The sequence below is a fragment of the Eleutherodactylus coqui genome, chromosome 8, assembly GCF_035609145.1.
Source record: "Eleutherodactylus coqui strain aEleCoq1 chromosome 8, aEleCoq1.hap1, whole genome shotgun sequence".
Taxonomy (NCBI): Eukaryota; Metazoa; Chordata; class Amphibia; order Anura; family Eleutherodactylidae; genus Eleutherodactylus; species Eleutherodactylus coqui.
Genome location: NC_089844.1, coordinates 21,932,545 through 21,958,298, shown reverse-complemented (window position 1 = coordinate 21,958,298; position 25,754 = coordinate 21,932,545). Strand labels below are relative to the sequence as shown.

The following is a 25,754-nucleotide window of genomic DNA, read 5'->3' as shown; positions in this document are numbered from 1 at the left end:
TCAATGCATCCCTATGGGATGCGGATCCGCATGCGGGAGATCCGCTGCGGATCTTAAATCATATTTTGCCCGTGGACATGAGGCCTTAGTCAGACCTCATCTGGAATACTGTGACCATTTCTGGGCACCCCACTTTAAAAAAAAAAAAAAAAAGAGACAAATTGGAGCAAGTTCAGAGAAGAGTTACAAAGATGGTGAGCGGTCTGCAAATCATGTCCTATGAGGAACGGTTAAAGGGTCTGGGAATGTTTAGTTTGCAGAAGAGAAGGCTGAAAGGAGACTTAATGGCTGTCTACAAATATCTGAAGGGTTGCCACAGTGTAGAGGGATCAGCCCTATTCTCATCTGCACAAGGAAAGACTAGAAGCAATGGGATGAAACTGAAAAGGAGGAGACACAGATTAGAGATTAGACATTGAGGGTGATCAATGAGTGGAACAGGTTACCACAGGAGGTGATGAGTTCTCCTTCAGTGGAAGCGTTCAAACAAAGGCTGGACAAATATCTCTCTGGGATGATTTAGTGATCCTGCATTTAGCAGGGTATTGGACCAGATGACCCTGGAGGTCCCTTCCAACTCTACTCTTCTAGGATTATCAAAATGTTCATAGCATCACAGGTTTAGGCCTCTTTCACATGGGCTACAACATCATTGCTGCAAAACGCATGTATGTGAAGCCCATGGTATCCAATGGGTTCTTTCAGGCTACAAAACATCTCTTATGTGAAAGAACCCATTGGAAACCATGGGCTTCACATACATGCATTTTGCAGCGATGATGCTGTAGCTTGTGTGAAAGAGGCCTTAGGCCCCCCTCAGGAATATATATATTAAAAAAATGTAAAAAAAAAGTCTAAATTAATTAAAAAAAAAACTTTTTTGCGCACCTTCTTTCGTTTAAAAGATAATTTACGGGGAAAAAAAACCCCACCCCAGTTGGTGTTGTTGCACACATAACAACCCATACAATGAATTTAAGCTATTTTCTGACCTACTTTATTGCAAATGCTATGAAAAATAAATAAAGTAGCCAAAATGTTTTTTTTTTGTTCATTTCACCTCCCAATAAAATTAAATAAAGATGATTAAAAGCCATATGTACCCAAATATAGCACCAAAAAAGACTATTCGCTACGCAAAAAAAACAACACATTTTCAAATAAAAAGCACTTATTGTGAAAAAACCTAAAACAAAATTGTGGTATTGCCTTAATTGTACTGACCTGCAGAAAAACGGGAATTTTTCTTACCAATAACTCCCTTTCTTGAAGACATCATGACAGCATACGCTTGGAGGTTGCTCCCCTGCTAACCTAAAGGGACAGGAAGAGGCAGAGCATAAAAGGAACCTCCCCTCCACCAACACCAGTGTGTTCCAAATAACTACAGTGACAGAATACTTAACCAGAAAGTGTGTGTTTTCATTGACTTCCCTGACCTCAGGCAATGAAATTATATACATGTTGGTAGGGGGGGGAAATTAGCCTGTATGATGTCAGAATGTCTTCACGAAAGGGAATTATCAATAAGAAAAATTCCCGTTTTTCCTACAACATCATGACAGCATACGATGGAGAAATACCAAATAAATGGCAAGGGCTTTTTTTTGGGGAGGGACTACCACTTGTAGCACCTTCCTCCCGAAGGGTGCATCGTGACTAGTTTTCAAGTCCAGCCTGTAATGTTTAATAAATGTGTGACTAGAGGTCCACGTGGCCACAGTACAAATTTGTTCAATAGAGGCGTGTGCTGTTTCTGCCCAGGAACACGCCATCGCGCCGGTAGAGTGGGCTTTTAGTCCTTCAGGGGGAGAGAAGCCCTTGGCCTTGTAAGCCTTCTGGATAGCTCGCCTGAGTCAACAGGCGACCGAGTCTTTAGAAGCGGCCATTCCTTTGGCCTGCCCCTGAAATTGAACAAAAAGTATGTCCGTCTTCCTGAAACTTTGTCGCCTCTAGGTACACTAGTACTGCTCTTTTTACATCTAAATTATGGAGTTTTTGCTCCTTCTCATTTTTGAAACCCTGACAGAAGGATGGAACAACAATTGTCTGACCTCTATGGAAATCTGACATGACTTTGGGCTGGAAGGATGGGTCCAAAGTAGATTTTATTGCGGTGAATAGTCATATATTGGGCCCTCTGTGATAGGGCCTGGAATTCATCCATCCGCCTAGCCAACGTAACTGCCACAAGGGCTACCTTACACATCAGCATGGTGATGGATAGGTCTCTAAGAGGTTCAAATGACGGTTCGCAAAAGGCCTGGAGGACTATAGTCAAATCCCAGAGGAGGGCAGTAAGCCTCGTGAATGGATGGAGTCTACTCGCCCCTTTAAGAATTTTTTTTAACCCATCTGTGTTCTGCTAGAGCGAGATCAAAGAATGCCCCCAAGGCCACCACCTGGACTTTTAGAGTATTTGGGCTCAACCCTTTATCCAGGCCTCCTGGAGGAAATCCGGTATTCTGGGGATATCTGGTTGTTCTAAATGCTGTATATTTTGACCCATCCACTCCGAAATTTTTTTCCCCAAATTCTTGAATAAATTTTTGGCTAAAGGCTTAAGGCTCTCACAAATAGTGGAAACCACCCTGCTAGATAGACCCTTTCCTAAAATTTTTACCTGCTCAGCATACAGGCTGCCAGCATGAATTTGTGAACCTCCGGGTAAAGAAGAGGGCCCTGCAGAAGTAGATCCGGTCTTGGAGGGAGGTGGAAAGCATCTCTTACTGAAAGGGATCTCAGGAGAGGGAACCAGGGTCTTTTGGGCCAGTAAGGAGCTACCAGAATTATGGACAAACTCAACTTCAATAACTTCCTTAGGAGGAATGGGATCAGAGGCAAAGGGAGAAAAGCATACACCAATTCCCAACCCCAGGGGTGAGAGTCCGTGCCTAAGGCTTGTTTCTCCGAGCCTCAAGAAGAAGAAAAAAAAAAAAAAAAAAAAAAGACAGCACTTGGTATTTGCGCTTCATGCAAACAGGTCTATCTGGGGTGCCCCTGATTTTGTCACAAGTATGTCGAACACCTCGAGATGAAGCTTCCACTCTCCTGGATCCCCTTTCTTCCTGCTGAGAAAGTCCGCGGCTGTATTCTCGTCTCCTTTTATATGGAAAGCCGACAGCGACCTGGTTGTAAGTTCCACCCAATGAAAGATCTTTCCCACCAGATGTTACAATAGAGAATTCCTGGTGGCACCCTGGTGGCGAATGAGTGACAATGCTGTCATGTTATCTGAGAAAATCCTAACATGCTTCATCCCTAACTCTGTTTGCAGACTACGTAGGGTTTTCCACACTGCGTTAAGTTCTCTAAAATTAGATGAACTGGTTTTCTCCTGAGGGTCCTAGGTATCCTGTATGTGACCTCACTTATAGTGGGCCACCCACCCCTTGACACTGGCAGTCGTTATTACTATCGCAGGGTCCAGATTCCATTCAGATCCCCGAGAAAGGTTGCTGGGAGGACAACCACTAGCGAAGGGAGGACCTAGCCTTGGAGGAAATAAGGATTGTTTTACAAGTGAAGCCTGCGACTTGTCCCAATCCCGGAGGATAAGTGCCTGAATATCACAGCTATGGAACTGGGCCCAGGGAACCACATTAATGCATGAAGTCATTAACCCCAGGATCTGCACAGCCTCTCTGATTGATTCTCCCGATTTCCTATATAGAGCTGAACACTCGTCTAGAGTGAGTTCTTTCCTTAGGGACGAACATTGGAGATAAGAATCCAAAAAAAACTTTTTCCGAGTTCCCGGCTCAATGTTGGATTTCAGATCATTAAGGATTCAGCCCAGGTCCCGTTGTAACTAAAGTGTGGTACTTAAGTGCGAATTCAGAATTGCAGGAGCATCCACTGCCAAAAGGAAGTCATCCAAATATGTGATGATACTAATTCCCAGATTACATAAAAAGGCTATAATTTCAATAATAACCATGGAAAAAAAACAGTGAGTGGAAGAGATTCCAAAAGGAAGACAAATAAACTGATAGTGACGGATTACCCCTTCAATTTCCAGCGCAAATCTTAGGAACTTTTGCGAGTTAGCATAAATGGGGATGTGATAATACGCATCCTTAAGATCGATAGTAGCCATCACACTATCCGGACGGATTAGGGGTGTTAGAGATCTGATTGTTTCCATTTTAAATTTCCTGTACTCTATGAATTTATTTAAGGTTGATTATGGTGCGGTGAGACCAATCTGGTTTAGGAACTAGAAATAGTGGAGAGTAAAACCTTTTTCCCCATTCCAGTCTGGGCACGGGGGTAACAGCACCAAGGTACAATAGGTTCTGCACTCCCTTAAGGAGAGCCTGCTCTAGAATTGGAGACTGCAAAGAGGTTAACACAAACCTATCCGGGGGACAAGATTCTAGCTCAATCTTGTAACCCTCCTCTATCAGGTGTAGAACCCATTCATTGGTTGTTATATTCTGCCAACTGGTATGGAAATAGGCTAATTTTCTGCCTAACGGACACGGAGATGTAGACTGAGGGACAATGGTAAGGACCTTACCTCTTCCTCCCTTCGGATAAGACCATCTCCCAGTCTTTCTTTTCCCTATATAGGATGGAACCGAGGGACGTGAGGTGAAGGGTCTTTTACGCAGTCTGTTAGTTGGCAGCTCCTGGCTTTTGTCTGCTGCCTTTACTAGCAGGCGATCCAGGTCTGGTCCAAATATGTGTAAGGGTAAAGTACAGTTTGTTATTAGAGGTAACGTCCCCTGATCACTCCTTTACCCAGACTGCCCTTCTGGCAGTGTTGGATAAGGCTGCCATACGGGCCCCAAAGCAGACCGATTCCATGGAAGCATCCGCCAGGAATTCCGTGGCCATCTGAAGTAAAGGAATGCCACTAGCAATTACCTTTTTTGAGGCTTTTTGATCGATTAGAGATGTAAGCTGATCCAACCAGACCACTATGGAGCGTGCTGCCAAAGTGGCCGCAATGTTGGTTTTCATGACAAACTTGATGTGGACCAGGCCTTTCACATGATCATATCCACTTTGTTGTCCATCAGATCTTTCAGGTGGGACGTATCCTCAAAAGGGTAACCAAGATTTTTTTGCCACCATAGAAATGGCTGTATCTAATCTTTGGCAATTCGCCAAAAATAGCAACATCTTCATCCGAAAATAAGAGTCGATTCTTAAACTCTATAGAAATCAAAGGACTTTGATCAACACACTTACATTCGTTAAGAATTAGTTGTTTAAATGGGACATTCACAGGACACATGGGTCTGCATTGAGGTAAAAGGCCTGCAAACATATCATCTTGTGCTGTGCGAGGTTGTTGTACTTCCTCTTCAACTCGCATGGTCTTACAAACTGCTTTTAATAATTGATCCACGTTAGCCGTGGAGAATAGATATTTTTTCTCCTCCTGTGCCACTTCGCTTAATTCCAAAGCAAATTCCTCAGCTACGTCAGAGTCAGACTCCGACACCACCATAGCTGATCTTTCTTGCGGTCCCCAAGGGCTCCGGCTGGAGATCAGAAAGGGAGGATTTGCACTTCTTCCCGGGCGATCGTCCGGATCTCAGACATAAGGGAGGATTTTTCTTCCTGCATAATTTTTGCTAAACACGCAACACAAAGCGTTTTAGTATAGGTGTCATCCAGTTACGCTAAGCATGCTGGACACTTTTTGCTTCTCCTCCTAGCCTTCCTAGGTTTCTGAGTATCCCTGTACTGTAATACCAAGGGAGAACTCCATTAGTAAAGGGAATGTAGTGCAGGTGTAGATATGTTGGCCCACAGGACCACTTACAGTTTGGAGGTTTGGTCTGCCATCAGCCGCGAGCGCCGGGGAGCAGATGCAGCAGCCACCCCCTCGGATGATGGTCACGGTGGTCCAGGAAAGCCCTTACTTGGACCGAGGCCCACACACAGTTCCCGGTTAGGACCCAGGTGAGGTACTTCCCACTGGGGTAACCGGGCTGCCAGAACCGATGCCGCCCGGCTCCTTGGTGAGTCTTGAATCCGGCACCATATGGCAGCATACACTGGAGCTCTGCCGCTGCTGTCCTTAAGGGACAGGAAAAACACTGGTGTTGGTGGAGGTGAGGTTTCTTTTATGCTCTGCCTTTTCCTGTCCCTTCAAGTAGCAGGGGCGCAACCTCCAGCGTATGCGGTCATGATGTTGTAGGGAAAAAATGTATTGCATAATTTATGCTGCCTGATCAAGGGTGCTACAGCAAGGTGTAAACCACGCTGCTGACATGCAGAACTTCTGCGGTGAATAAGCTGCTCTGTGCTCCACGGAGCAGCCTGTTCACAGGTCTGTGAAGCGAGCAGAGTGCTGCCGCAGCTCCCATAGGAGCCTGTGGTCAGCACAATGGACAGTTGTGCAGCACAGAGTTGAGAGGTGTGTTGACACGCGGTGTCCTATCTCCTTTTTTTTTACCAGCGTCGATTCTGTACTGGTAAAAATGCTCAGGGGTGGGGGCGACCACACTCACTGGTTGCTATAGAAGCGTGGTTTACACGTTGCTGTATCAGCGTGTGAACCACGCTTGTCTGAATGCACCCTAACGCTGTAAAATTCAAAAAAAAATTTCAAAAAAACAACTAAGAATTGATGTTTTCTCTCGCTGCCCTCAAAAAAAAATTAAGTTATACAATATACTGTATGTACCCAAAATGGTGCCTAGAAGAACCACAGCTCTCCACGCACAAAACAAGCCCTCATATGGCCACACTGACGGGAAAAAAAAAAATAAGTTATGGCTTTTGAAATAGTGGAGATGAAAGTCCACTAAAAATTGTCACACCCTTACGTCCAAAACATGCTGTGTCAATAAAGGGTTAAAGTTTTTTTTCACCAGAACATAAGAAATACGTATTTTTATAGATGCAAATCCCAGTTGGACCGCAGGTCTAAAACACAAACAAACAGCACTACAGTAATCTTAGTTAGTTCTGGACTTTAGGGCGTCTTCACATTGGCGTATTTTGCGCCCGCAATATGCAGAGAATAGAACCCCTTGATGTGAATGGGTTCGTTCATTTCCTTTTTTTGCGCACTCGCTTCTCGACAGCTCAAAAAAAATAAAAATTATATATAGCACCTGCTTTATTTTTGTGCACATTTGCGCACCAAGGGTCCATAGAAGCCCATGTGCGAGCCATGCGTACACAGATGTGCAGTACACTGCGCAATTCAGTGAAAAAGAGAACACAACTGGAACTCCTAACGCTAAATAGCCAGGAGTGTCTTCGCCAGCCCAGTGTGATTAAACATACCCTGCGTGAGCAAAAAGTACAATAAAATGCACCAACACGCCATAAAAAACATCCCGTTCACAGCCCAAATACATTGCACTGAGTTGTGTGCAGAAACTCCTACACCCGGAGAAGCCGCCTTTAGACCTGCAGCTGACATAATAGTTTGCAAAAAATACACTTGTATTACACTCCGATGAAATCGGCCAAACTTTTCTGCCTTTACACACACGATCCTCACGGTTTTTGTTTATATACAGACAGCACATGACCGCGACAGCAAATCAGCGGCCGCAGCGGTCACGTTCTCATACTACTGGCATCATGGCTCAGTAATGGACAGCATGATGCCAGAAGTACAGTGTGCGACTACTACGGCCACTGATTTGTCGCGAGGGATGATATCGCGATATCATAGAAGGAGTTAAGAAACTATATAATGTTTATTTACGAACAAGGGAACATAAATGGATTCTGCGGTCTTAACAAGTAAGCAGTTTAATTTATGTCACAGATTTTACCTAACGCTAACCAAATCCTAGGAGTAATATTGCTTTATGCACGATAAGAAAACAATAATACTTTATCCTCAATATATGATATAATATTAAAGGGGTTGTCCCGCGAAACAAAGTGGGGGTATACACTTCTGTATGGCCATATTAATGCACTTTGTAATATACATCGTGCATTAAATATGAGCCATACAGAAGTTATTCACTTACCTGTTCCGTTGCTAGCGTCCCCGTCTCCATGGTGCCGTCTAATCTTCAGCGTCTAATCGCCCGATTAGACGCGCTTGCGCAGTCCGGTCTTCTCCCTTCTGAATGGGGCCGCTCGTGCCGGAGAGCGGCTCCTCGTAGCTCCGCCCCGTCACGTGTGCCGATTCCAGCCAATCAGGAGGCTGGAATCGGCAATGGACCGCACAGAAGACCTGCGGTCCACCGAGGGTGAAGATCCCGGCGGCCATCTTCACAAGGTAAGTCAGAAGTCGCCGGAGCGCGGGGATTCGGGTAAGTACTGGACGGTTTGTTTTTTTATGCCTGCATCGGGTTTGTCTCGCGCCGAACGGGGGGGCTATTGAAAAAAAAAAAAACCCGTTTCGGCGCGGGACAACCCCTTTAAGACCGGCAAACAGTATAACAATACCAATAATTCTAAAACCAGATAAGTGCCGTTAGTTCAAAGATAAATCACGTAACACATCATACACCAGCAACCACCTGTAGATGTCCCAGAGCCAAAAATGGAGTCTTACCGAGCAAAGCGCATTCGTCCTCTACACTCGGCCCCGCCGCCTCAAGGATGGACTTAGAGACACCTGCAAAAATAAAGAGGATTTTTTACGAACACCACATACTGCGGGAAGCAAATGTGACCCCCATCCCTCCTACACACACAGTCAAGTGTCCTCCATCCCTCCTCCGCACACAGTCAAGTGTCCCCTGTCAGTTTATATTCCCACAGCTATTCACGCACTGTAGGTAGCATACACTCATTAGTCCACCTCATCCAAGTTGTGGGTAACACAGCCCTGTTCGTCTACCTGCCCCAGTTATTCCAACAGAGAGTAGCATGCCCCCATTATATCACATTCCCCCAGCTATTCTCACATTGGGGTAACATACCCCCGTCAGTCCACCTTGCCCCAGCTATTTCCACATTGCACTGGACTAACAGAGGCATGGTAGCCCCAATGTGAATTTCCAGTGAAATTGCTTGTTTCTGGTTTGGGCGCAGGTTACCCATTTTCCATCCTGCAGAGTCCGTTGGGTAAATACCTGATTTGAGGTTAAAGGTTGGATTAGTTGAGTTGACAATAACATCGGTGTCCTCCTTGGTTATGTCTCCTGTCTTCACTTGATAAGTGATGGATCCGACTTTTATTTCATGAACTCCTAGATTTGGAGTTTTAACTAAGCCATAGAAAGCTGCAAGGAACAAGAGTGCATGGGATAAGATGAATGAGAAGACGTAGAGCTGACTTATACATGAACTGCAGGACCTTCATTGGGAAATGGACTACTCCATAAACAAGGAGTGGTAGTCACCAGTGGCTCCTTATATCCGGTATCCACAACCACAGCTCACATAACTCACGGTGTTATGCTCTACATCAATGAAGAAGGGTTCAAAACATAACTTCTATTATGATCCGCTAATAATATGGAGGATTGATGGAGAGCTGGACACTCAGGAGCTAGAACGAGCCACTTCTTAGCCCTGTATCCGAAAAACAACGGGATCCTACACCAATGGCAACAACATGGCCCCTTTCTGCTTCACTCTCTTTTCAGTCCATGGAATGACCACATCTCTGTCCAAGTTCTAACCAACTAATAAAAGCGGCAAGACCGAGCTGGAGTGCGCCCTATAGGCTTTATATGGTCTTCCTCTGCACATATGCCCTTGGATCCTCTCTGGTTGTATAATGAGCTAGTCATGGTATCATGGAGCCTCCAAGGTCTCTTACCTGTGTCTGATCTCGACGGGGCTTTCTGCTTGGCTCCCGGTTCTGGTTTGATCACCTGACTGCTCAGTGCAGGATTTTTGCTCTTTCTTACACTTTCTTCTTGGTGAAACTCCTAAATATAATTGTGTAATAATGGTGAAACAGAAACAACATGTACAGAAGATATAGCACACTATGGACCAATGGTGGTACACGTCAGCTACGAGAACACGTAGCCACCTTCCATTCTAGTAATAGGCAATTTCAGGAGGTGCTCAGTGCAGTCACCTGGTTGTTTCTATACACTAGTGTGCCAAAAGTCACGGGGCAGAAACTAATATCATGTAGGATCCATTCTAGCTACATGCAGCATCTTGATGTGACATCGATTCTACAAGTGGACAGAAGACATCTGGTGAACTGTCTGGATAGCCCCCACAACTGCGTGGAATTTATAGGTACATATAGGATGTCACGTGCGAGTGGACCTTTCCACCACATCCCATAAAAGCTGGATTGGGTTCATGTCAGGCGAGCGTGTGATGTACTAGGTTGATCACCTTGTGTAGAGACTGTACAGGTGATGTCAGCATTGGAATACAACACCAAATGAGTAGTCAAAGTGCCAAAGTGGCTACTCGCACTCAGATGGTCCTGTGGAACGATGGGACTATTTGCTTCTCAGACATAACTGATGCCAGAGTAATTAACCACCCAATGTAGATGAGCTGATCATATACTCTGCGTCTTCTAGAATGACCGATATCACGATATTACTCTTACCTTAATAGTGTCCGCGTCATTTGGGTGCAGCATGAAAGTCACATGTTGAAGGAATTGATTTCTGGACGTGGCGCTGAAGTTCAGGACTTCCTCAAACATGATGGCCGCTACGTAGGCTTTGGGAAAGCCCAGATTTCCTGTTCCAATGGCTGGAAAGGTGATGGAAGCCAGTTGTCTTTTCTCTGCCGTGTCCAGGCAGGTCTGTATGATCTGTCTGAAAATCTAAGGTGAGACAGTGTGTAAATAAGCCATTAGTGATGGACCATGTGGAACTTGGTATGACTGAGTGATACAGAAGGATATATGGAAACCTGTGAATATCTAATCTACAGTGGATCTGGAGAGTCTTCAGACCTTTTCACTTTTTTTTTTTTTTTAAACACTTGTGGCCTCAATTTTTTTTAAAGTCCCCCCACCATTCTGCACTCAGTAATGACAAAGTGACAACAGATTATTGGAACACTTTCAACTTTTTTTTTTTAATGAAAAGTCACCATTTTTCATTGACATAAGTATTCACACCCTTTGGTATGCCAATTTAGCTTGGGGGGGGGGGGGGGGGGGGGAGAGGGTCTCTTATTAATACTGATGATCTTTGAAATGTTTCTACACCTTGATTGGAGTCTATCTGTGGTAAATTCAGTTAATTGAACATCATCTTACAAAAAAAAACAAAAACACCCCCTTGTCTCACAGCTCACAATGCATATCAGAGCCAAAAAAGGATTGTGTGGAGGCACAGATCTGGGGGCTACAAAAATACTTCTGCTGCACTGAAAGTTCCCAACAGCACAGCGATGCCCATAACTCTTACATGGAAGAAGTTTCAAACAATTCGGACTCTTCCTAGAGCTGCTGACCCAACAAACTAAGTCTTCGGGGGAGAAGGGCCTTGGAAAGAGAGGAGACCGAGAACCCAATGGTCACTCTGGTTGCGATCAAAAGATCCTGTGTGCAGGTGGGAGAAGCATCCAAAAGGTCGCATATTTGCTAAAGCGTACATGTGTTCTCAATAGGAATTGTGTTCTCAAAATGGCGGCTCATCCCCTCAAGAACAAAAGGATCATGAATTGAAATTTAACACGCCAGATCCTCCTTTTCCCCGGAGAGTCTGGAAACTCCCATAGTCGTTGGAGGTGCAGTCAACATTACTAGAGCCACGTGCGCATTGTTATGGAGGAGGTGGTTTCAGGAGAAAAAAAACCCAGCTTGCTTGGCTATTAACCCCTTCCCGCTCCAGGACGTACCGGTACGTCCTGGGAGTCTGGTACTTCCCGCAACAGGACGTACCGGTACGTCCTGGGGATAGCGCGGGATCACATATGATCCCGCGCTATCCCGCAGTGGGAGCCGGCTGTCAGTCACAGCCGGCGTCCCGCTGCAACAGCGGGGGGGCATCAGAGATGCGCCCCCCGCTGTTAACCCCTTCCCTGCCACGATCTACTAAGAGTCCACAGAGGGACCGCACTCCCTCTGTGTCTCTGGCCGGCACTCGCGATGTCATCGCGAGAGCCCGGCCTGTCACCATGGCAACAGGATTGCCTATGCCTATGATTGCTGCATAAGCGATAAGGCATGGCAGAGCGGTAGCTCTGCCATGGCTTATGACAGCGATCATAGGCATAGTGCTGCAAGTCCCTCAGAGGGACTCAAATAGTGTAAAAAAAAGAAAAGAAAAAGGTAAAAAAAAAAAGAGTTTAAAAACCCCTTTATGCTTTTTCTAATATTAGCATAAAAAAAAAGGTAAAAAAAAAATTAAAACCCCACATATTGGGTATTGACGCGTCCGTAACGACGTGTACAAAAAGTTGAACACGCTTTTTATTTTGTACAACAAAAAGCGTTTAAAAAAACGCTAAAAAAACAGAGGTAAAATGCTAATTTTTAGCATTTTGCCTCCCAAAAAATGCAATAAAAGTGATCAAAAAAGCCGTACATTCCCCAAAATGGTACCAATAAAAACGACAGCTCATCTCGCAAAAAAAAAGCCCTCACAGAGCTCCGTACACAGAAAAAGAAAAAAGTTACAGGACTTTGAATGCAGCTATAGAGAAAAAAAAAAAAAAGATTTCCAAAAAAAAGGGGGTTTTATTGCAAAAAAGTGTAAAAACCTAAAAAAAACAAACAACAATTTTGGTATCATTGTTACCGTTCCGAGCCGCAGAAAAAAATTTAGTGTGTCATGTATGCTGCATGATTAACGCTGTAAGAAAAAGAAGAAAAAAAAACTATGGCAGAATTGATGCGTTTTCTCTCCCTGTTATCATAAAAAAAATAAAAGTTTTACGATATAGTCTATGTACCCAAAAGTGGCACAGATAAAAACTACAGCTCGCTGCGCAAAAAACAAGCCCTTATACGGCCGCGTCCGCGGAAAAATAAAAAAGTTATGGCTTTTAAAAATGGAGATGGAAAAATACCAAAAAATTGCTTGGTCCTCAACGCCAAAATAGGCCATGTCATTAAGGGGTTAAAGGTATATGGGCGACTTAAAAATGATGTTCTCTAAAATCTCAGAATATCAGTTGGAGTGTAAATCTACAAAGAGAGGTCTGTATAAATCACAGTTTCTGCCCTCTATACACTGAAATGTATAGAGACGTTTTAGACCGCCATGTGCTCCCCGGTCATTAATGGAGACACCATTATAGAATCCACAAGTGTGGGATTTCTCTGTGTCTGGGTAGCGTTACCTTTTCTGATGATCCTTTTCCGTTATCCCATGTTGGAGCGACTACATGAATAACAATCTTACAGGACAATTTGTAACCCGGAGTCACAAAAGTCGATCCATCAATCACTTGGCCTCCTGATCCTTCCGTCAATAGAGATGCTTGTAGCTGGGCTCCGGACTTCTCATAAAGTGCTTTGGATGCTCCACCGCTGTCGAGACGGAGGTCTTTCCCCACACTGTTCACAATCACATCTGTCTGACCAGAGACATAAAGGAGCACAATCAATTCTCTACCTGGTAACACATTAAAAGTTCTTTCAATACTATCTAGCAGGTTCCTGGAGTTGCATCTGCCATAGAAAACCCCATTACAGCATTGTGAGTCCATAGAGGGGCTCTCCATCAAAAAGCCAGAGGGGAGAGCAGCTTCTACTTAATGAAGGAGCTTGCATGTCTGTGTAGTGCATAGACGGCTCATTAGTTTCAAGGGCACCTTGTAATGTTTCAGTTTTCCTGTGAGGGCCCTACAGAGAATTTAAACACTTACTGCTAGATTGCTCCACAGATCACAGCTGATCGCTCCCAGTGTTTGTTAAAGCTATGACCACAAGAAAATGGTGCAGCTGCGACTTATCACACAAACTGCACACAGGAGAACCACTGGCATCTATCTCTACAAGCGGTTGTCTACGACGGAGTTTATCCAGTTAGATATTCCTCTTTAATGGGCATTATTTTCTACTACCCTGTTTCCCTGAAAATAAGACATACCCTGAAAATAAGACATAGCATGATTTTTCAGAATTTTTGAGGATGCTTGAAATATAAGCCCTACTCCAAAATTAAGCCCTGTTAACAGTTAATTAAAAAAGTCAATTTAAATAGTGTCCAGGCAGCTATACATGTAAAAAAGTTAAACCTTTTTGAACAAAAAATATAAGACACTGACTTATTTTTGGGGAAACACTGTATCTATTCCATCATCTTTAAAGTTCACCTACTGTCCTAGTACCTATTCACCAGGTTTTTTTTCCCCCTTTTTAAATTGTCACATAAATATTTGCATTGTCTTGGTCATTCGGTACACAGTAATACCTGTTATATGCTGCTTTTTACGTTTTTTAAAAATGTTATCCCTTTAAATTGGGTCTTTGAGGGAAAATAAAAAACAAACTTATTTTAAATTGTAATTTTTTTTCTTTAAATTACACTTTATTGAACTCTTTAAGGGTGACTACCCACTAGCGGTTTTTTTTCTGCTGCAAATTTGCTCCTATTTTTTCTTCCAATTGTCAATGGGACTTTCTAATGTTAAAAACGCAAAGTTGCGTCGCGTCGCGGTTTTAACATTAGGAAGTCCCATTGACAACTGGAAGAAAAAATAGGAGCAAATTCGCAGCAGAAAAAAAAAAAAAACGCTAGTGGGTAGTCACCCTAATACTATTTTTTAGTAGGAGACTTGAAGATGTAATCAGTCAATTGCTAAGACAGTACACTGCATAACTTATGTAGTGCATTCTACTAAGCCTATGACAGCAGCCTATTAGACTCTGCTGGAGGCGGCCTACGGCCGTGGGAACACATATGTCAGTTAAGAGGCGTATTGGCTGTCACTAAGGGGTTAACATCTGAAACACATTTATGAATCTCTTGCTTCAGTGCTGAGTTATCCGTCTCTGCCCATGTAATAGGGACTTTGTATGAATCCAATGTGCAGTCATAAAAAGCCAAGAGGAGACGCCTTAAGAACGTCTCCAGAAGCTGTAACATTGGCATTTATCTGCCCGACTGCCATCCAGATCACTGTCCATATCTACTGGTAAAGGCTACACTGGATGGGGACTTTATTAGGGACATGGGTCCTTTCACAAGTAACACTTTACTGTGTGGAAATTCTCCCCGTGACCGCGGAGTGCAGCAGAAAATCACATGACAAATTTTCTGTGTAGATCAGTTTCGGTGTGAATCCACATTAGATGGAGGGGAAAGAAAAAAAAAAACAGTATTCTGAGCGATGAAGACTGATCTCTAGTGCTAGTCTAGCCGGGGCCGGAATTTGACGGACCACTGCGGGGTGGGAAATTCTCCAATAATAGTAGCAGTAGGAGAGTATTCCAAGAATGGAGCGATCGAGGAAAAAGAACATCTAGTGAAAGTGGATCCTGTGGATGGATACAACTCATCATTAAAAAGAGTCAGAAGAGAATTTCAGGAATCGCTCTGACCACCCGATGCAGTGCAGTCAAGAGCAGCTGAATACAACCCTGGAGCTCCAACTAACGTGTCCAAACACACAACTTGCCGTTCTTTACCATGCATGAGCTATTATAACAGCAGGCGACCAGTTCCAACGCCATTCTGTCTAAGGATGCATTCACACGAACGTATTTATTCCACATCTCACGCACGTAATATGCAGTGAACAGAGCCCATTGATTTAAATGGGTTAATTCACAGCTGCCAATTTTCCATATGCCCATGTGAATGCACCCATAGAAGAACAGACAGGTGAGACTCCGGCAAAAGATCGCAAAAATCGTATCAATGAGCACTAGAAACACATCTCTTGGTTAGATGAATCCAGATTTGTTGCACTGTGCTGATGGGAGGTCAGAATCCGGCGCAAGCATAATGAATCGATGACCCCTTCATGTCAGGCGGTCAGAACATGTCAGCACCGCCATCTAATCTGTGACAACTACAAGAAGCTTCCTGTCCGCAGGGACCGATATTCCTGAGGAGGGATTTCATCATCTATTGGAATCTACACCAAAATGAATGCTAAAGGAGGTCCAACGCACTACTAGATGGGGGTCTAATAAAGTGGCCATTCAGTGCTTTACATGTACATAGATTAATATGGATGGGGATTTAAGTTTGCTCATACTTAATGCATACTTTTATATACACATCATCTTTGCAGGGTGTCCACCTCCAAAGTACATTTCACACACAGAATTAGAGGACAAGATGGGGAAAGGAAATGACAAGAAACATAAGTCGCTCTACACTATGGTCAAGCACTGTACATGAAGGGGTAATACTTACTGCTGCATCCTGAAGAAGTCCTTCTTTGATATGGATAACCAGGTTTTTGTTGCTTATGGTGGGACTTGCAGTTGCTCCTTGCTGTCTTTCTTGAGGCGTCGACTCTTTTGCTCTCTTCACTGAGTATCTTGGAGAGTCCTGATCTCCAAACTGTTCCTTGAGAGTCTTGGTGAAGGCTGCTATGATCTCGTCTTTAGTGTCCACCAGATTAATATTGGTCACAGAGCTGGATTTGCCTTTACCTTCCACAAAGTCTTTGATAGCTGCTACAATATTTTGTGCACATATCTGTACAGGGAAACCAAAGACACCAGAGCTGACAGCCGGAATGCCGATGGACCTGTGACCATGCTGGGCAGCCAACGCTAAACTGCTGCTTATCGCTACCTGTAGACGATCCTTACATCTCTCAGGTGAGGAGGAATCCCACCTTGGCCCCACAGTATGTATGACCTGCTTACATGGTAGCTTTCCTGCATCTGTGATCACCGATTCTCCTGGGGACAAGCTGCCCCAATTACGAACAATCAGATCACAGTTGTCTTGGAGTGTCTGTCCTGCAGTGCGAAGTAATGCCAATGCCAGACCCCCAATGTGCTTCAGATCTTCATTGGCTGCATTCACAATGACATCTGCATGGTGTCTGCACAAGTCTCCTCTATACACCGAGATAGTCACCCCCTGGGGTAGCTGTATTTGGAGTTGAGATTCATTAGGAGAGGATTTAAGTATAGCATCATCATCATCATTGTCATCTTCCTCATCTTTCTGCAGATGTATCACACATTTGTATTTATTCTTTGCTAATGTTACATAAATCTCTTCATTGCACAAACAAAACTTCTTGGCTCCTGGTTTATCAATGCGCAAAGTCCCATGATAGACAGAAGACAGGACCGCTTGTACATGGGACGCCGCTTCCTCCACGTAACTCTTGGCTCCTGTCAGGTGGATGTTCCGATGTCTTATTTGAACCCTGACATTAATCTGCTTCAGATCCTCCCATACCTTCTTCCTCTCCTCGTTGATGAACTGCAGGACTGCCATCGACTTGACCTTGATCTTCTTTTCCATTGGAGTGTTTTTCTCTACAAAATCATGCAGTGTTTTGTAGGTCTTGTGTACATTGGAGGACAAACCTGCGACCACTAGATCACTCTCTGCTCCGGGGGGGAATTCTTGAATGATGGCTGTGCAGGTCTCAGAATTCAGTGATTCAAGATATGACTGGAGACTTCTCCACTCTGGACTTCTCAGGATATTCTTGTCCTCCACTGGAATTCGCTGATAAATGACTTCTCGGTTTATCTGCTCTTCTGCATCCATCAAGTCTTTTTTTGTGTAACCAGTCAGTTTGACCATGTTTTCTTCGATCTCCATTACAGCATTGATATTGTGCCGTGCAAAGAGGAGACATGACACCTCGTCATTGTCAGCGAAAAGCAAGAACTGAAGAATGTGCGGGTTCAGCTGGAGGGATTTGGATTTCAGATTCTGTTTGACGCTAAGGATTTCATACTTAGCTTGCAAAATTTCATCCCTCAGTCCAGTGAGCTTGACATGGTGTGTGGACGGGTCGTATTCCATCCTCAGCTCCGGGGCGTCTGCTAGTATCTTCTTCTCCAGACCACCACTACATATAACATTGTAGAGCGCTGCAGACATCGGTTCTGTCGCAGTGGTCACCTGACTTCTCCGCTCAGCTTTCCTGGTGATTTCCTCCACCAGTTTTTTGAATATATTCTCGATCTTGTTAACATCCTTCATTGTCCCCGCCAGGAAGACCTTCTCAGTATCTGCACTGGGTTTGATCAGTACTCCATCATAGGCAGCAGTGGTGATCTGATCCTTGATGTCCTCCCATGCTGAAGGAGTCATTTTACAGTCTATGACTTTGTATCTTGAAATAATAAGTGAGAACTCGGCGGAGACCGTCTCTGTCCATGTGCGGGCAACCTTCTCCATCGTCCGGAGATGTGAGGATAGGGAGTTTGGAAAACCCAATGTGATGACGGGGTTTGAGCAGTTGAGATCAGGCCATGTGATCTCACACACTTTATCGGACATGTTCTTCTCCATGCTTTGCTTTAATTTATCATTCTTCCATATGAACTCTAGTAAGTATGGACTGATAGGGATCTGGATCGGCGGTGGTCTTACCACACAAGGTCTTTTCCTCCCATACAGAGCGATATTCAAGGTGGGGTAGTATCGATATACGGAGATTGTCTTCTTACCAAAGATATGTTCCTTTTCTACTAGGACTTTCACATCTGAAAGAAAGAAATAGCATTTGTGTTACAGAGGTAAGCCAGGACAGGAGCGCCTTCATAATTGCAGCAGGCTATAACAGTGCTACAAGGAGGGAACATATGGTATCTAACTGTAGCATGATGAACGGCTCGGTAGTATCTGTATATAACCAACAAGGCTGCTTCAGTAATCAGGCTTGCCACAACATACACTGAGGTGGCCTCTGCTCAAACAGACCCAAACGTATATCCTATCACCTGTTGGCTAAGCAGCCTGTAAAAAAGGATGAAAAAAAGCTTAAAGCGACCCTCCGGTCCAGGACAAACAAAGATGGCCGCACTACTTTCTTGACTGCCCGATACATGCTGGGGGAAATTTACTAAGCCCAGCATTTCCTGCACCGAAAGCGCACACCTCTTTGTGCATTCAGCGCATTCCCTGGAAGCTCCATGTACCTAGACAGAAATGTACGGCAGGTCCATTTTGGTGTACATTACTGGTATAATTTACCACCAGTTTCTGATGTAAATTATACATAACTCTGTCTGGGGTAGCCATATCTCCTTCCAATAAGCCAAAAAATGTGAGGTCTGGCACAGAAAAGTCGCACATTTTTGCGCAAATACTAGTAAATACGTTTTTTTATGCCAGAAACTGAGGTAAAATAGGTTGACAATACATGCTGCTCTGACTGCCCAATACAGTGATACCTTGGGTTAAAAGTGCCTCAGCTTACAAGGTTTTTGACTTGAGAGCAGGCTCTCTCCCGAATTTTTGCTCTGATTTAAGAGCAAAAACTTGGGTTACAAGTCTTGCTCTCAATGGGGCCGCCGCTGCTGCAGGGCCCCATTGAAAGCAATGGCCTGTCAGCAACCCACGCAGTGATTTTCGGGAAAGAGCTTTAAGCTCTTCCCTGAAAATCATCCCTAGCGGTAGTAAAAAAATATACACTCCCCTGTCCGCCACTGCCGGGGCTCAGGCGTGTCTAGCCGCCGCTTGTTCTCCCTGCACGTTTAATCTCCGCTTACTGAAAAGCTTCAGAGCAGTGAGAACAAACAGCAGCTAGATGCTCCTGAACCCCGGCAGACAGGTGAGTGTGTATATAAGGCCCTTACCTGAAAATCACTGCAGGAATGCCGGCGTCCTCTTGCTTTCAATAGGGCAACGCCATCCCCATTGAAATCAGTGGGAGAGCTTCGCGATCCGGAAGAGATTAATAGCTTTTCCATTCATTTCAATGGGAAAAATTGATTTGATTTACGAGTGTTTTGGGTTAAGAGCTCCGTTGTGGAACGAATTAAACTCTTAACCCAAGGCACCACTGTACTGCTCACATGGGCAACACTGGCCAATGAAAGCACTGTGTAGGGTCTTAAGACCAACAATGCATACTAATACAAAGTGTGCATCACGTAGCCAGAGATCTGCTGCGGCCATCTTTGTTTGTCCAGGTTCAGATGGTCACTTTAACCTAGTGTAGTTACCATGGGGGAAGTTTATTAAGCCCAGCCATGCCCCTTCCTGACAAGCAATACACACTTTTTGAAAAAAAATAAATAAATTGCCAGCGCAGAAGGGAGCAAATACACATCTGCGCAAAAATGTACGACTTTACACCAAAAACTCCCCCCCCCCTTGTGCACTAGAGTTTATTCAAAAAGGTAAAACGAAAAAAAAAAGGGTTGGTACCGTGTTAGCCATTAGAGCAATGTGCGATTGTTCTCAGTGAGAGAAACCAAGTAATCTTGTAGATATGATACCTTTTAATGGCTAACAAAAATACATGATGTTACAGCGAGCTTTCAGGGATATCTCGCCCTTTTCGTCAGGCTAATGAATGAAACTAGTTTGGTCGGCACATAATTATAACAAACAGATGCAGGGGGGGGGGGGGGGGGGGGACGGACACGTTCCTCTTTATCTAAATAAATGTTCATACGCAGAAATTTGAGACTGTTCTGCACTCAAAACTTAAAACAGAGCCAAGACATAAATCGTAAATCACAGTTTTATGTGTCTTATCTCTCCTTCAACCTGCACATGGAAGGAGATGCAGCACCGCCTATTGGATGGCAACATTATGTGATGTGTTTTATCAGAGGCGTAACTTGAAGCTTCTGGGTCCCAATGCAAAACCTGTAACAGGGCCCCCAACTATAATACTTTATTCATAGTACTGGACCCCCTATATGGAGAAGAGAGGCCTTATGGGCCCCCTAAGGCTCCTGGGCCCGGGTGCAACCGCATCCCCTGCATTCACTATAGTTACGCCAGTGTGTCTTATCTTATCTCTAATTTTGCCATCCAATTGAAGGAGACATAAGACACATCATAAAACTGTCCTGTGCTCAGTGGACTGATTTACAATTTATGTCTCGGCTCTGTTTGTTGTTTTACGTTTTGAGTGCAAAAGTCTCGAATTTCTGTGTGTGAACATTTATTTAGATCAAGAGGAATGTGCCCCCCCCCCCCTCTGCATCTGTATGTTATAATTATGTGCCGTCCAAACTAGTTTCATTCAATAGCCTGACGAAGAGGGCGAGATATCCCTGAAAGTTCGCTGTAACATCATGTATCTTTGTTAGCCATTAAAAGGTATCATATCTACAAGATTACTTGGTTTCTTTCACTGAGAACAATCACACAGAGTTTATCCAGAGGTGACGTAGATTGCTAATGTTATAAATGAAAGTGATGTAAATGCTAATGTTTAATAGGAAGAAGCTTAAAAATGTTGAGGTTTAAAGGGAAAGCATGATCGTGAATAATGGTGATTTTGTGTAACTGTAGGGTTAGGTTACTGAGATAGTTTGTTGTGGTCCCAGTGGAAATGTTGTTAGCCATCTCTATCCCACTCTCAGTAGCCATTTTGAAGGTTTGGATAACTGGGCACCATGTTAGGTGGAACATGTGGGTCCAAAAGAGGAATGGTATGGCATGTCTCGCCTGGCAGGGTGCTGCCAATGTTCAGTACAAAAGTTGAGGTGTGGTGCAGTAGTGAGTGAGCAGCATGTAGGAGAGGCCAGTGCAAGCATGGGTATGACCTGACTCATGAGTCACAAGACAAACTCTGGAGCCTGCTGTAGAAGATGTTGGGTTCAGCTTAAGAAATCCCTGGAGCCTCCTGGTCGTAGCTGAGAGTGCTTGGTCAGTCAGGCTGTCATAGCGGTGGGAGATCCAGTCATGGACCTGCTGTGTTTTCCAGCATAGAGACTCAGTGCAAAACATTGGGAGCTGTTGAGTGTCCACGGGGATACGCCAGGCCTGATAATCAGAGACCGTGACTATATAAGAGACTGAGATTTGATTCCTATGGACTAAGAAGCCAAAGCAAAGTTGCCAAGTAGTAAAACCCACATCGCCAAACTAATAAAACTGCATTGCAACGTTCGGAAAAACTAGCTTTCTGTACAGGCATCAATGATATAAATGATGAATATAAAGCTAGTGATGGTGTTATAGTATATATATATATATATATATATATATATCTTGTGATAGGTTTCTCCCATCAGCCTAGGCAAACCTGTGTGTATATTATATATAAACACACACACACACACCTATCATCTTAGTAAATAGCTGGCAGCGTAGCGGTTAACGTGCTCGACAAAGAGCTGCGGCGACAGCCGAAACGTTGGCATCATGCCCTGGCGTGGCTTCAATAAAGATGGAATTTTTTTAACTCTATACATTAAGGTATTTGGGCACCCTTTTTTCCGGCTTCAACAGATCATTTCTTGGTTGTTAATGTGCTCAATATTATATGCTGGTATGTGCAAGCAAAATGTTGTTATAAACTCCTTCGCATCTCTCACAAGAGAAAAGCTAGAAGAAATTAGCAGTAGTGGCAGCATAAACCGGAGTAAATATTAAAAAAGCAACCTTTTTATTTCTCCATAGTCTTTATAAAATGGTAAGCTCATTTATCAGCTCGATATAGGCTCATTATGGGCCGAAACATAGCCTACCATTTTATAAAGGCTATGGAGAAATAAAAAGGTTGCTTTTTTAATATTTACTCCGGTTTATGCTGCCACTACTTCTAATTTCTTCTGGACTGCATGGGGTCGTTTGGCTCTGACCTACTATAGTGGCGTGCATCCGCTTTCCACCTCACCCTGAGGAGGTATATCTTGTGAGTGCTGCTGTATAACTTTTTTTTCTCTGAATCACAATAACAAGATTTTGTAAGAACTTACCGTAAAATCTCTTTCTCGTCTTGTTCATTGGGGGACACAGCTCTGACCTTGGGTATAGCTTCTGCCACTAGGAGGCGAAACTAAGCACAAAAGTGTTAACTCCTCCCACTAGCTATAAACCTCCTGCAAGCAGCATTCTAGCTCAGTTTGTATGCAAGCAGTAGGAGCAGCCAGTAGGATACAACATAGATAATAAACAACAATACTCACGAACTGTAACTCATTCCAACACCGTGTGCGACTGCACCGAGGACCCTCCCCTAGGGAGTATATGTCACAGATCCAATACCAGACTGGGTGGGTGCTGTGTCCCCCAATGAACAAGCCGAGAAAGAGATTTTACGGTAAGTTCTTACAAAATCTTGTTTTCTCGTCTGTTATCATTGGGGGACACAGCTCTGACCTTGGGACGTTCTAGAGCAGTACCCAAGGGGGCGGGAAAATATAAGAAGTCGCATGTGTAAGGAGCAACCTGTCCTTCAGCTGCGACCAGCGTTGATGGATGGCTAGGTATCCCGCATGCTCAGACCGAGCCTAAAGGGGCCTAAGTATCGGCCCCATCCACCCTCTGAGGGAAGAAAAAAACAAAACCCAGACAAGGAGCTTCCGACGAGGCACACGCCTACCAAATAATACGGCCTGAGAATATGACCTTGCTGGCATAGTCACCCTGAAATGCTGCAAGACAGTCATTGTAAGGAGTCCACTCTGGAAACGCAGGGATCCAGTCGGAGTTGTCAGGATTACCGGCAGCGCACCAGCGTGACTGAAGCATGCTACCTGCACGAGATACTCTGGCGTAGTCAACCGAGAAACCTGCCCTGGAGCGTTCCTTGGAACTACCGAGAAGGTGCCCCCTGATACCTCACCGAAGTGGATCCCGATACCGGCGTCAGGCCATACATAGGTTAGATACTGACCGTTTCCTGTACCATCCGTACAAAATAGGCATCCAAAGATGGAGCTGTGGAGCCATAGGCACCAAAACATGAGGGTTGTGGGCCTTCTGCCAGGTGACTTAGTTGTAAGTCAGGTCCCATATACCTCCAGGTATTTAACCTCATCTTCACAGTCCCTCCGTGAGGAAGGAACAGTCGAGTCCAGACGCCAGTGGAGAAACGACCTGCTGAGATATGCAACCGTCTCATGCTGGAGTCCCGTGTTGCCCACGGTTGGAAGGCCTGCTGTATGACCTTGATGCTGTATATGCTGACAGCCTCCGTACACGGCGTCGGCTGTCTGATTAGCTGTAACTTGAAAAAGGGGGCGTGTGAGGAAAAATTTTGTTCCGTGATCCTGCAACAATGCCCACGGCGTCAGCCTCTGCATGGCCCCATGGGCATCCGAGGACATCTGCCCATTTCGGGATCAACTAGGGCTGGCCCCGTGCTGGGATACAATGTAACCGTGTGACTCCACTGGGTACAGAAAAATTGACCGCACAAGGCAGCAAAGGTACCCTGGTACGAGACTCACTGATCCCTTTGAGGAAACATCGGCAATAGGAATGGAGGAAGCCTAAAATTGCAGACAGTACAAGTATGGACTGTCTTACGCTGTCCTGCAAGTCATAATGCAGGGAGAGCAATGCAGGAGGGTCGCAGAGAGTCGCTGGATCTGTCCGCCTTAACCCCATTGGACGTTTTACCTTCCTATACAATCAGTCTCGCAAGCGACTAGGAAGGCCTAGTTTGCTGTGGATCAGGGCCCTACACCTGAACCAACACTAGCGACCGTTTAGAATACGGAGCACTTCTACGGTCAGTCTCCCCATCCCCAATCGAAGAAACGTGGCCTGTTCTGCACCCGACCAGGGTCAGCAGGAGCTCTGTCTCCTGCAGAGGGCTATCCACATCCTGGTGAAACGGCTGTAGAACTAGCAGTCCATCATTCCTAGAGAGTACAACATGCCATGTAGCTCAGAGAATGCCCGAAGGAAACGCTGCTGTTCGGGGTGATGCTGGGGCACAGCCTCTAAAGACCGCGGCCGGGAAGCGGGTAAGGCATACCCGCGTGCTGGCATAATGGACGCATGGCGGCTTCCCATCCCTATCACGAGGGCGCAGTAGGAGGCGTACGAGTGTGGCGCCAAGCTTAAAAAGACCGCCATGTGTAGCCGGCAGACCGGCTGTGCGGCGCTATGCACGCGCTACGCACAGAGAGGGACGCGGGGTAGGCGCCCGCTCGGCGGGGAAAAACAAGCGCCCGCTCGGCGGGAAAATTCAAGCGCTCGCCTGGCGGTCGGAATACATGAGCGACCGCCTGCATGCCCGGCCGAAGGCGCGAAGAGCCCCTGCGAAAGGAGCAGCAGGCACACGCCGGTCCCGCGGCAACATCAGCCGCGGCAGCCGGCTGCGCATCAGCCGCGGCGGGGCCCGGAGCCATCAGCCGCCATGAGGCCGGAGCCATCAGCCGCGGCCGGTACATCAGCAGCCCCGGGGCAGCGCCCAACAGCACACTAGCCGCGGCCGCCCACAAAACAGCCGCAGGCGGCCAGCAGCACACTAGCCGCAGCCGCCCACAATACAGCCGCGGGCGGCCAGCAGCACACTAGCCGCGGCCGCCCACAAAACAGCCGCGGGCGGCCAGCAGCACACTAGCCGCGGCCGCCCACAAAACAGCCGCGGGCGGCCAGCAGCACACTAGCCGCGGCCGCCCACAAAACAGCCGCGGGCGGCCAGCAGCACACTAGCCGCGGCCGCCCACAAAACAGCCGCGGGCGGCCTCAGTCGCGGCCGGCGCGTTAACTGCAGCCACCCAACGCAATAGCCGCGGGCAGCCGCCACCACAAAGTCACTCACCAAAACAGCCACGGGCGGTCGGCATCACAAAGACGTGGCCGCCCACCAAAAACTGCCAGGGGCGGCAGGCAGCACATGGCCGCCCACTCACCAAACAGCCGAGGCACATAAGCCGCAGGCGCCCACCAAAGAGGCGCGGACGCCCACCGAAAGCAACACACTGCAGCAGGAAACAGCGCAGCAGGCGGCATAAGAGCAGCGCAGCAGGCATAACAAGCAGCGCGGCATAACAAGCAGAGCAGGGCAGCGCAAGCACATCGTGGCAATAACAAAATAAAACCACATACTTATCTCTTGACTGAGGTAGG

General features: G+C 45.6%; 2 protein-coding genes across 2 annotated transcripts in view; one reads left to right on the top strand and one right to left on the bottom strand.

Moving 5' to 3' along the window:
* The window catches only part of LOC136576196 (protein mono-ADP-ribosyltransferase PARP14-like), a 913,674-nt gene that overhangs the window by 690,456 nt on the left and 197,464 nt on the right, over window positions 1-25,754 (top strand). The gene's annotated exons all lie outside the window — the stretch shown is intronic.
* LOC136576193 (protein mono-ADP-ribosyltransferase PARP14-like) overlaps window positions 1-25,754 on the bottom strand; it is a 52,147-nt gene that overhangs the window by 15,686 nt on the left and 10,707 nt on the right. Inside the window, exons 6-11 of the mRNA XM_066575278.1 lie at window positions 16,191-18,463; window positions 13,162-13,398; window positions 10,469-10,690; window positions 9,707-9,818; window positions 9,015-9,164; window positions 8,492-8,554 (exon numbers count right to left, since the gene is read on the bottom strand). Of these exons, the coding sequence (XP_066431375.1) occupies window positions 8,492-8,554; window positions 9,015-9,164; window positions 9,707-9,818; window positions 10,469-10,690; window positions 13,162-13,398; window positions 16,191-18,463 (3,057 nt within the window). The remainder of the gene's footprint in view (window positions 1-8,491; window positions 8,555-9,014; window positions 9,165-9,706; window positions 9,819-10,468; window positions 10,691-13,161; window positions 13,399-16,190; window positions 18,464-25,754) is intronic.